At 36.2% G+C, this 10,954-nt stretch overlaps 1 protein-coding gene across 1 annotated transcript in view; it reads right to left on the reverse strand.

Moving 5' to 3' along the window:
- Positions 1-8,544: 8,544 nt before the first annotated feature.
- rbfox3b (RNA binding fox-1 homolog 3b) overlaps positions 8,545-10,954 on the reverse strand; it is a 172,168-nt gene continuing 169,758 nt past the window's right edge. The window contains 1 exon segment of the mRNA XM_083545423.1: positions 8,545-8,890. Coding sequence (XP_083401549.1) covers positions 8,846-8,890 — 45 coding nt within the window. The 3' untranslated portion in view covers positions 8,545-8,845.

Below are 10,954 nucleotides of genomic sequence, written 5' to 3' on the forward strand. Positions count from 1 at the left end.
TCTCAATGAAGAGCACAATCCAGTTCTGCGTTCAAGCACTGTTTTTTTCCCCCCTTCAAAACACACTTTTATCTGTTTTTTTCCTCACAATGTGGACTGTGTATTCTTGGCATCACACTGTATTTCAAACCTTTCTTTTCCAGACATGCAGGCATTTCAGACCTTTTAGGATATTCGAGGTCTTTTTTTTATTGACTCATTGTGTCACAATAGATGTCAGTCCAATTTGTTCCACCAGTTTTTCACTATCTGACAGCCTACAACTAGTGAGGGTGAGGTGTACAAATGCTTTCTCAAGACACATGAAACCAGACAAATCTTACATGCTGGAGGACAGACCCACGCATGCTGGAAGACAGACCCACAGAGGAAAGTGCTGTCTGCCCCTATCTAACACACACCAACCCACAATATTGCATGATTGGATAGTAAGAATATGATTGACAGGGGAGACAGAATAAGCCCCTCCTACCTAAAAAAAACCCAACTGCTAATAAATTGCTGAGTCATCATAGACATCTGAATGCATTTAAACTTGAAATAATATACACTATATAAAAAAAAAAAAAAGTATTGAAACACCTGACATTTCCAGCCATATGTGGTTCTTCCTCAAACAGGTAACACAAATAGTATAGGAAGTCTTTGGATGTGGTAGCACTTGATTTTGGAGACCCAAACCTGCATGACGATGCCCCTGTACACAAAGCAAGCTCCATGAAGATATGCTTTACATGGATTAGAGTGGAAGATCTCCTGCTATAGAGCCCAGACTTCAAACCTATTGAATAGCTTTGGGATGATTGTGAACGCTGACTGCACCCCAGAAGTCCTCACCCTCACCCTCACCTACATCAATACCTGACTTTACTAACACACTTGTGTCTATATGACCAAAAATCTCCCCAAGCACACTCCAAAATCTAGTGGAACATCGTTCCAAAAGAGTGGAGAATATTATTACAGCAAATGGGAACTAAATGTGAAATGGGATCCTAAAAATAAAAAGCACACACAACCTCATAGTAAGGTGAAGACACAATTTTGTTCAAAATGCCTACATGTATACGAAAAGATTTTGTATATATATTAACATTAAGACCTTAAGTGTGTTTCAAAACAGTGCTGGAACACAGAGTGAGTTTTCCAGTGTTCTAACCTTCTTTTTCAACAGGAAGTCAGCAGGTTTGCAAACAGGAAGATTGTCATGACATCAGCAACAGGAAGTGGGTCCGGATCTTTGCTCATTGGGAAGAAGGAAGAAAGGGCGGGGCAGCTTTTGCAAAGGAGATGTGGCATGGCAGGCAATGGGCAGCCATTTTTTTTTAGAAGAAACAACCACTGTTGCATTATGGGAGACAAAGTTAGAAAAAAATGTGATATCTCCATGTTGATTTTCTTGTCATACAGTAGAAACATTGACATGAGCAAGAGTTTCAGCCAGAATGAAGTTAATGTCACTCCTTAAAGTCCATTTAATGACTGTCTTATTGTGCAGGTTTTTTTTTTTCTGAACCTTGTGGAAGCACAACTCGATGATTATTTTGAGAATTTCTTAGATCAGTGTAAGAAAAAGGGCACAGAATTGCATCCAGGAAGTGCTATAGGATTAAAAGCACAGGACAGAGTGACATCACGGCACAGGAAATGGACTGATCAAAACTCCACACAAGACCTTGGCTGTGGGTCTGAATGCTGTGATCCATTTTCACATCGATGGTGTGGGCGGAGCCAAAAGCTTGCCATTGTTCTCTCAGCTGTGTTCTGATGGCATTTTGTTGTTCAGCATATATTTTATGTGTATATATGTGTACGCAGATATTTATATCTCTCAAACACACTTTTCTGCATCAAGAAAAATATAGAAAAATAAAATGCTTTGTGAAACCGGACTCTGTTTTCTCGTTCAGGCTGTTTCATCTTCACATTACTGTTATTTTTTCTTTTTTTTTTCTTTCTTCACACCCATCTGCTTTTCGGTCATTTCTGGCTTTCTGGTTGTGATGTGTCCATCATTCTTCTGTCACCGTCTGTTGCCGAGCGCTGCACATATTCTCTCTCTCTCTCTTTTCCTCTGCATTTTTTTTTTACTGAAAAATAGAATACACATCAGGTGAAGCTGAGAATTTTACATATTTACAGAGAATTCTATACTGCATTAAAACTTAAAAAAAATGAAATGCTTAAATGAACATCAGCTGAAATAAGTTTGAATCTTGGAAGGAAAAAAATTATAAAAAAATACTTTTAAGAAACAAAGTAAAAGAAACAGATAAATAGACAGTCACTACAATCACTGGAGGTCAGGGGTGTGTGGTTTTGTTGCTCCACATCACATAATAGATCTTAGCTTGCTTTATTTGTCCTTCATTCTCCATCCAAAAAATACATGATTTTCCCCAAATTCTGGTGGTAAATCGCACAACGTTTCCAGCTTTCTTCGATTTGAAAGAGCACAGTTACCCTTACCGGTCTTTTTCCTGGTCAAGATGTGTGAGTCTCCTGCACTTGTGGAGATGCTAGATCTGGATTGAAAGTTTCTTTGGGAGTAATCGCTGTTGGAGGGACTGATACCCAAACTACTGGTGCGCCTGCTTCACAGAAAAAAACTTTCCCTGTGTTTCCCAAAACACGCAGTCCAAAGTTATGTGGCCAGGTGATACCAGACAAGTCTTTTGCACTGCCATTGGCCATTGGACGTACCAGGTTCTCTCCTTCAGGCTTCACAGAATGCTCACAACTACATGTATATTGGTCAAAATCATCATCTACTGATGACCAATCCATGAATCTGAAGTGGTCAAAGGGTCCTGTTCCACTACAAAAAGCAGGTATGTTTTGAGGTTGACTAGGTTATGTTTGGAGGTATATTCCAAACATATCTCACCAGGAAATCCAATCTGGATTGGGTGCTATGGTCCAACAAAGCAGTTGTTTCGGACCCTCAAGAGAGCACTCACCAGCTCCCCAATGCTCAGGAATCCAGACTTTGAACAGCCATATACCATCCACATGGACGCATCTTAAACTTGGGTTTCAAACATTCAAACAAATTTTCATCAAAAATATTTTCTAGACAAACTTTTTTTAATGTTAAATTACTTCATTTGTCAAAATAACCCTCCATAAAAGCATCATTAATGAAACACTAACGAGTGACGACTCTGTCCCTTAACCTCTTTATTCACATGAAATCCATCCAGTTTACTTTTATATGAGACATATACTGTAGAAACATCACAATCCTTAAGATAAACAAAATGCAGAAGGTGTAACAGAATTTTACAACCATATGTAAATTAAATCAATCACAACTCCCAAAAAATAAAAATAAAAATAGTAGATTTGTTTTGAAAACAGAATTTCAGAATTTTCATCTGCTTAAAAAAAAAAAATGTAAACGACACCTTAATCAAGATGTGTGTCCTGTATATCAGATAAAAAAAAATATTTGAATACATCCATAATAGAATAAATAGAGACATATAAAAGATTGATAATAGAATTAGCAGTATATGCAGCATGTACACAGAACTCTATATACACAACACGATGGGCTTTTGTTTAATCGTCATCTTTTTGCTTTTTCAAGAAAGTTTTCTTCCTGAATCTCTCTTTGAATCATGTATCAATAAATCATTAATAATTCTTTGTAGGGTTTGAATAAAAAAAAAAAAATAGATTTACAATTATTTAAAAAAATGATGGAAGAAAGGATTACGGAATTTTTTATAAAATGGAAAAGAAAGAAAAAATAGATAAATAAACCAGCAAATAAATGAAAGAAGGAGACCCCCCCCCCAAAAAAAAAAAACAACAAAAAAACAAAAGGATGGAAAAAGAAGCTCAAATGTTTTTAAGATTATTAGAAGTACATATTCTACATTGTTTATCCAACCCTAAAAAATTCCAAGAATGGATGTTAATGGTTTATGAATACAAGCTTCAAATAATGTTTTTTCCTAACTTTTTTTTGATAACAGTGAAGTAAACACGATAGCCTGCAGTGCTTTTTTCAAAAGACCCAGAGTTTATACATCTCTTTTTACATAGGAGGTGATTAGTAGATACGTTATACCTGTGCTGATATGTAGACTTTATAACAGAGTCAGATATAGCTGTGAAATATATACTTTTAGATGTACCTGAATAAATAAAAAAAACTAAACCCGTTTGCTGGTTCATTGGACAGTAAAATGTACATGACTGAATTTAATGGTCAGGTATCAAAATAAAACATTAATACATTGTTTATTTAGGTTTTTTTCCATGGCTCAATACAATAGCAGCCTTCGTTTTTGCACAGATGTACGAGTGAACAGACAGAATGTAGTAGTGATATACACTGAAAAAAAACAGGATTCTTTTTGTAACCCTAACCCTGCCATTTTCTTCCATGTAAAAAAGACAGAAAAATAAATTGAGGTGGAGAAAACGTCTTGAATGATTTAACTCCTCGGTCAACAGAAAAAAAAAAAAACAGTACAGAAAAAAATGAAATTTGGCCGTAACTAAATGATGCTGCTGAATTATGAAGGGTTCGTTTGGGAAGTGCCTGCGATCACTGCACTGGTGGAGGAGAAATGCTGACTCTGATTAAGAAATAAAACCCAGCAGATTTTAAATGTCTTTACTCATCAGAATCTGTAGTGCATTAAATATCGGAAGAAAGGTGTGCTGTTAGGGATGGAGTTGTGTTTCGAGTGTGTATATCCCTGACTCTGTGGATGGTCACATCATCTATTGATGCTCCAGAGGCCCCTTTATTGTTTTGGATGATTGGTGATTAAAGGGTACGGCCAAAAACTACATAATATTGAACCTGCCATGTACTATATATTCAGTCAATATAGTCCTGTTCGTTTCTGTAAGAGCTGCAAAGTAATAGAAACCTGTCTCAACTGGTTCCTTTAGTAAAACAAATTTTATTATTGATTCAGTGTTTAATCTGAGCTGGATATTATTGGTTTGAAGCTAAAAACTGCTGCTGTGTTCATAAACAGGATCTCATTTCTTATCCTGAAGGAGTTAGGACTTATTCACAGTATAAAACACTTTATAATGATTTACAATTATTATAACTCATATTCACCCTGATATACACTCTGATATGCAAGGTTTCTTTCTGATGTTGTCTCAGGTAAATTCTTCTCACCGCTCTCAGGAATCGTTTATTAGGATCTGAATCTACTTCTGATTTCTGTTTCTGATCCATTGTGTGCCATTATGTAAACAATTTTGGACAATAATGTGTCTTTCTATGATTCCCAGCTTTCTGGGACCCTCTCCAGCGTTGGCTGTACACAGTGCGTCTGAGTGTGTTTTCAAAATGCTGACTTCATTAAGATTTTTTTCAAACTTTAATTATTTTTTAGTTGCATAAGCTGTTACCTGGAAACTACAAAATACTTCTTTCTTTCTTTCTTTCTTTCTTTCTTTCTTTCTTTCTTTCTTTCTTTCTTTCTTTCTTTCTTTCTTTCTTTCTTTCTTTCTTTCTTTCTCTTTCTGAATATATGAAGTCATCTATATATGCTGAATATATGAAACCAGAAAGAAAAAAAATTTTATTTTCTTGTGAAGACTGTCTACTAAAATAATAAAGTGAAAATTATAATGAAATATTTTCATTAAAAATTAACTCTATTGTACACATTTAATGACACCTGGTCATTAAATTGGTATCAGCTTTTTGAACAGTCCATTCCATATTTAGGCCCCGTTGCTGTTATAATAACCTCCACTTTTCTTTGAGATGTTTCACTAGATTTTGGGGAGATTTGTGCTCATTCAGCTACCAGGATGTTAGTAAATTTGGGAAGTGATGTAGGTGAGGTGAGGAGGCCTGGAGTGCAGTCAACATTCACATTCATCCCCAAGGTGTTCAGGGTTAAGGTCAGAGCTCTATAGCAGGAGATCTTCCACTCCAAACCATGTAAACTGTATCTCATAGAGCTGGTTTTGTGGCCTTGTCATGCTGGAACAGTTTTGGGTCTCCAATACACACTTTGGAGAAATACAAAATTTTTCTTGCCATCTGTTGTGATCCACATATTTGTTAACATAAATTAACATAAATCTCACTTTTAAGACTCTTCGACATCTTAAAAGTGAAAAAAAAAGGAATTCTGTATTTAATGTACGCATCCCACATGTAGGTGTAAAGTGCGCTTATTTGATACATATCTACTCTTTTTTCCCTTTTTTTCCTCACTGGTTGACAGATGCAGGAGTTTTGCTACACTGAGCACTTCAGTGCATTGATTAGCCCGTTAAGAATTAATGCCTAATTAAATCAGAAGTTGAGTGGCTTTTGGGAGCTGTACGCTGTTTGGACTCACATTGATTCACTTCTGTGCTTGTGTGTGTGTGTGTGTGTGTGTGTGTGTGTTTGTGTGTGTGTGTGTTTTTCTTGGCAGATATAAAAGAGACCTTTCTAATCAAACATCAAACTGCATTAGGTCAGCAACACACACACACACACACACACACACACACACACACACACACACACACACACACACACACACACACACACACACACACACACACACAGTTCTTTGAATAAAGACCAGAATGGGAACAACTAATACCGCAGCTGGAAAATTGTAATATATAATCCTGTATATGGAGACGCAAAAATCCATCTTGTGTCTGCGATATGATGTTGCATAAACAAAAAACCCTTTAAGATTGTCTTTTTTGTTTCATCTCAAATAAGAAACCTCTCCACAAAAATGTGCTCCAACCTCAATGTACAGATAAATTAACATATATTAAACAGACAAAAGTATTGGAACACCTGACTTTTCCAGCCATATGTGGTTCTTCTCCAAACTGTTTCCATAAAAATGGAGGCATGCATTTGTGTAGGAAGATATTGGATGTGGGAACATGAAATTTCCCTTTCACTTGAACTATAAGATACAAAACCTGACAATATCCCCATGTACAACGCCAGCTCCATGAAGATATATTTTACATGAGTTCTAGTGGAAGATCTCCTGCTATAGAGCTCTGACCTCAACCCTAGTGAGCACCTTCGGGATGAATGTGAACTCTGATTGCACCACAGGCCTCCTCACCTCACCTACATCAATGTAGGTGTGGCTTGTGTTCCCTTGTGGCTGAATAAACACAAATCTCCACAAGCACAATCCAAAATCTAGTGGAACATCTAGAAGAGTGGAGGTTATTATAACAGTAAATGGGAACTAAATGTGGAATGGGATGTTAAAAAAGCACATACTAATTTTATGGAGAGGTGTCCATAAAGTCCAGATAGTGTAGATTAAGATAAGCTGCCATTTGAATGTTTTTTTTGAGCTCTTATTTATATTTTTTCGCTTAAATACTTGAAAGCAGTTTGAATAATATCCTAGAAATACTTCAATAAAACGATTTGGGAACTTGTTTAGGATTTGTATTCGTAATTTAAGTGTAATACAATCTTTTGCATGATCGAAAGGTTTGATTAGGTAAAGAATTGAAAAGAATTTTAAAATGGGAGATATGGGAATATACTAAAGAAGATCAAGGAAAAATCTCAGAGGTAAGATTCCGGTGAGTTTTGAATTTTTTGTAGACAAAATGCATAGAAAAAATCTTTAAGGAAATGCTGGTAACACTTTATTTTAGAGATCAGAAATTAGTCAGTAAGTAGTGGCTAATAACCGCTTTTGTTAATGACTAGTTATGCTTTTGGTTTTATATAATTAGAACCCTACAGTAATTCATATTCTAAACTATACTTTCTACATGCTAAACTACTCTAGATACTGTATGTATGTGCATATCTCAACGCCAACAGGCAGGGTTTGTTTTAAGATACATAAATAAATAAAACAAACAAAGTAAACAAAAAATCAATCAATTAATAAATTAATGAGACAAAGTAGAATCATCTGATGTGTGGCTGCTTTTTTCGATCCCCAAATTGGCAACACGTTTTTTTTTTTTGTTTTTTTTTTGCTGAACATTACAGCAGAAATCTCCTTATGGAAATATAACACATGACTCGTGATAATTATGTATTAAATGATAGAGCTTAAGAAATACCTGGACGTCAGCTTGTCAGATGATTATTCTCAAAATAAATATGCTAAAAAAAGGAATACCTGGAGAAAGTTCTTGTTTTTGTGCATGTTATAGTAATAAGAACTGCCCTGCTCAGTATTTCTCTTCCTTCTCCATTTTTTTGCCGTTTCAACAATAGGTTTGCTCTCTTAGCTTTACCTCTATTATATCAAATTATTAATGATTCGTTGCATTTTCTTTAAGAACAAATGCAAGATTACAAATTTTGAATTCTAACTTTTTATAAATAATCTGACTATTTTGGACTCTCTAATGATAGTTTCTCTCTTTCTCTCTTTCCCATATATATATATATATATATATATATATATATATATATATATATATATATATATATATATATATATATATATATATATATATATGCATGTATTACAAATAAATTTGGACTAAAAAATGTTTACAAGAAAAACTTTTTAGAAAACAAAAACAACAGAAGTTCTAAATATGGTGTTATAGATCAAATATACAGCCAATGAGCAAGTCGTCATAGAAATAACAGGTGTGTAAGGACTGTGTTTGATTTAGATGTATACCAATATAACCAGTGACATCATATTAAACCAGACACACACACCCACACACACACACACACACACACACACACACACACACACACACACACAAGCAGGCGTAACAGTGCGTTAGTGTTGTGGTGTGACGAGGCCGTCGGGAGCTGGTCGTTTCGCCTGTCAGACAAGAAGGGGTTTGCTCGCTTTAATTTATTGTGGCCGGTGCGTTTGTCTCGGCTTTAGTAGGGCGTGAAGCGACTGTACGCTCCTCGGCAGAGGCTAGCCTGCAACATCAAAGATGAAAAAAGAGGGGGGGCAGTCAGAGTGATAACGGCGAAAAATGCCTTCCTTCTCCTTCCTCACTACTTTCCTTCCTGAAGAGGGTAATCTCAGGAATTTTTTTTTCACATTTACTTCTTTTTGCAGTTAAGGGCCTTGCTCAGGGGCCCCGGGGTTGGAAGGCCCTTACAATCAGAAGTCCAATATCCTAGCTAGCACTTCCCACTTTTTAAGAGGCTGTGGTGTGTTTTCCTGAAGGAAGCTGCTTGTGAATTGATTGCACATACAGTATATAAAATGTGTGTTAGTGTTACAAGCATTTATTTGATGCTGATGTAGAGAGAAAGTTCACTGTAACTCTTCAAATTGTAACCGTTTTTTTTATTTGTGTTCTACTTCTCCTATATTTCTGCATACAAACAAAAAACTCCCCGAAAACCTGGACTTTATGAACCTATTGCTTTAGGGCACATGGCAATTTTATGTAAATTGCATGATAAGTTTTGGCTTGTGATTTCTCATGAAGTGTAATTTTTCTAGAGCAGCAGCTTTGGCAATAGTGTAGCTACAAATCCTAAATGAAATAAAATAGATAAAAGAATAACAACATTTTTTTTCCATAAAAAAAAGTAATTGTAATCATTGGTTAGTTCTGGTTTAAAAAAAAATAAACATGAGCCTTGTCTCTTTACTCAAATATGGATCTTTACTTATTTACTCAATAATCCCTTTACTCACTTAAACAATTCATGAGCAAATCATGATCGTGATCACAGCAGTGACTTTTGTGTGCACTGATACTAACACCAACACTCTATGGACAAAAGTTTGTGGACAACTGACCAGAAGATTGCTGTTTTGCTGTTAGAATAACCGTCACTCTTCTGGGGAAGATGTTCCTCTAGATGTTGGGATGTGCTTGTGGACAGATTTCGCTCATTCAGCTAGAAAGGTGTTCAAAAGGGTTGAAGTGAGAGCTCTATAGAATGAGATCTTTCACTCCATCCCATATAAAGCGTATCTTCATGGTGCTGGCTTTGTGCACAGGGGCATTGTCATGCTGGAACAGGTTCCGTGTTTGTGTGAAGGGAAGTAAAGAGAAAATTTCAGTCTACTGCATCCTTAGACGTCCTGTACATTTGTGTGCCTCGAACTGTGTGGTAACAGTTTTGGTAAGAACCACATATGCCTGGAAAATTCAGGTGTTACAATACGTTTGTCCATATAGTGAATTTATTTGAAAGTATATTATTGGCTGTTGGACAGAAATCAGACACAACAGCATTCAGTGTTTCCCCCAAAACAGAACATATATTTAACAAGCTCAAGATTTACTATACTATATAACTAGAATTTGACATTTATTACCTACTAGCTACAGAGTTACTGATCATGTCAAGTCTATTTATATCAGATCTATTAAAAGATTACATTTTATAGACCTTTCCAAATTCAGAAAGCAAATCTATTATGGAAAACCACGTCACAGAGACCTCCTGACGTCCTAATGAAGACAGAGACCTCCACGAGCTTTCCTGCTGTAATTCAGCTGCAACACTAACACATCCCCTACGATCTCCTCGTAATTATTAGACGTTCCTAATATAAAGTAGGATTAAAATGTGAAGCCGTCTGGATCTTCGTTTCCTCCAGGAAAGAAAAAATAAAACGCTCGTTTCAAAGAGACGTCCTGTTAATATTCTCTTTTAAGTCTGTCTAAAGGTGCCAACCTTGCTGCCAATGGCTTTAACGCGTCGTGATCCTCATCAGACCCAGCTCTGGCTTTTACGCTCCTCTCCACGGGCCACATCTCAAACCATCAAAGGCGCACTTTCCCTAATTGAGAAGAACTTCAAACTTTCATTCGAGTCGAAGAAGCGTTGCTGAACTTTCTTCTCCGCGCCGGAGAAATAGATCCTCGCGCGTTCTCCGAGGAGCTAATTACCGAATTACAGTCTTTTTTAAATGCAAAGGAGCGCTGCGTTCTCGTCCAGAGATGTTAATCAATTATGATGAAAGAATTAGGTGCTGTAGAATTGTATTCTTTCTACATCAGCATCACCCTTACA

Source organism: Silurus aristotelis (assembly GCF_946808225.1).
Source record: "Silurus aristotelis genome assembly, chromosome: 6".
In the NCBI taxonomy this organism is placed as follows: domain Eukaryota; kingdom Metazoa; phylum Chordata; class Actinopteri; order Siluriformes; family Siluridae; genus Silurus; species Silurus aristotelis.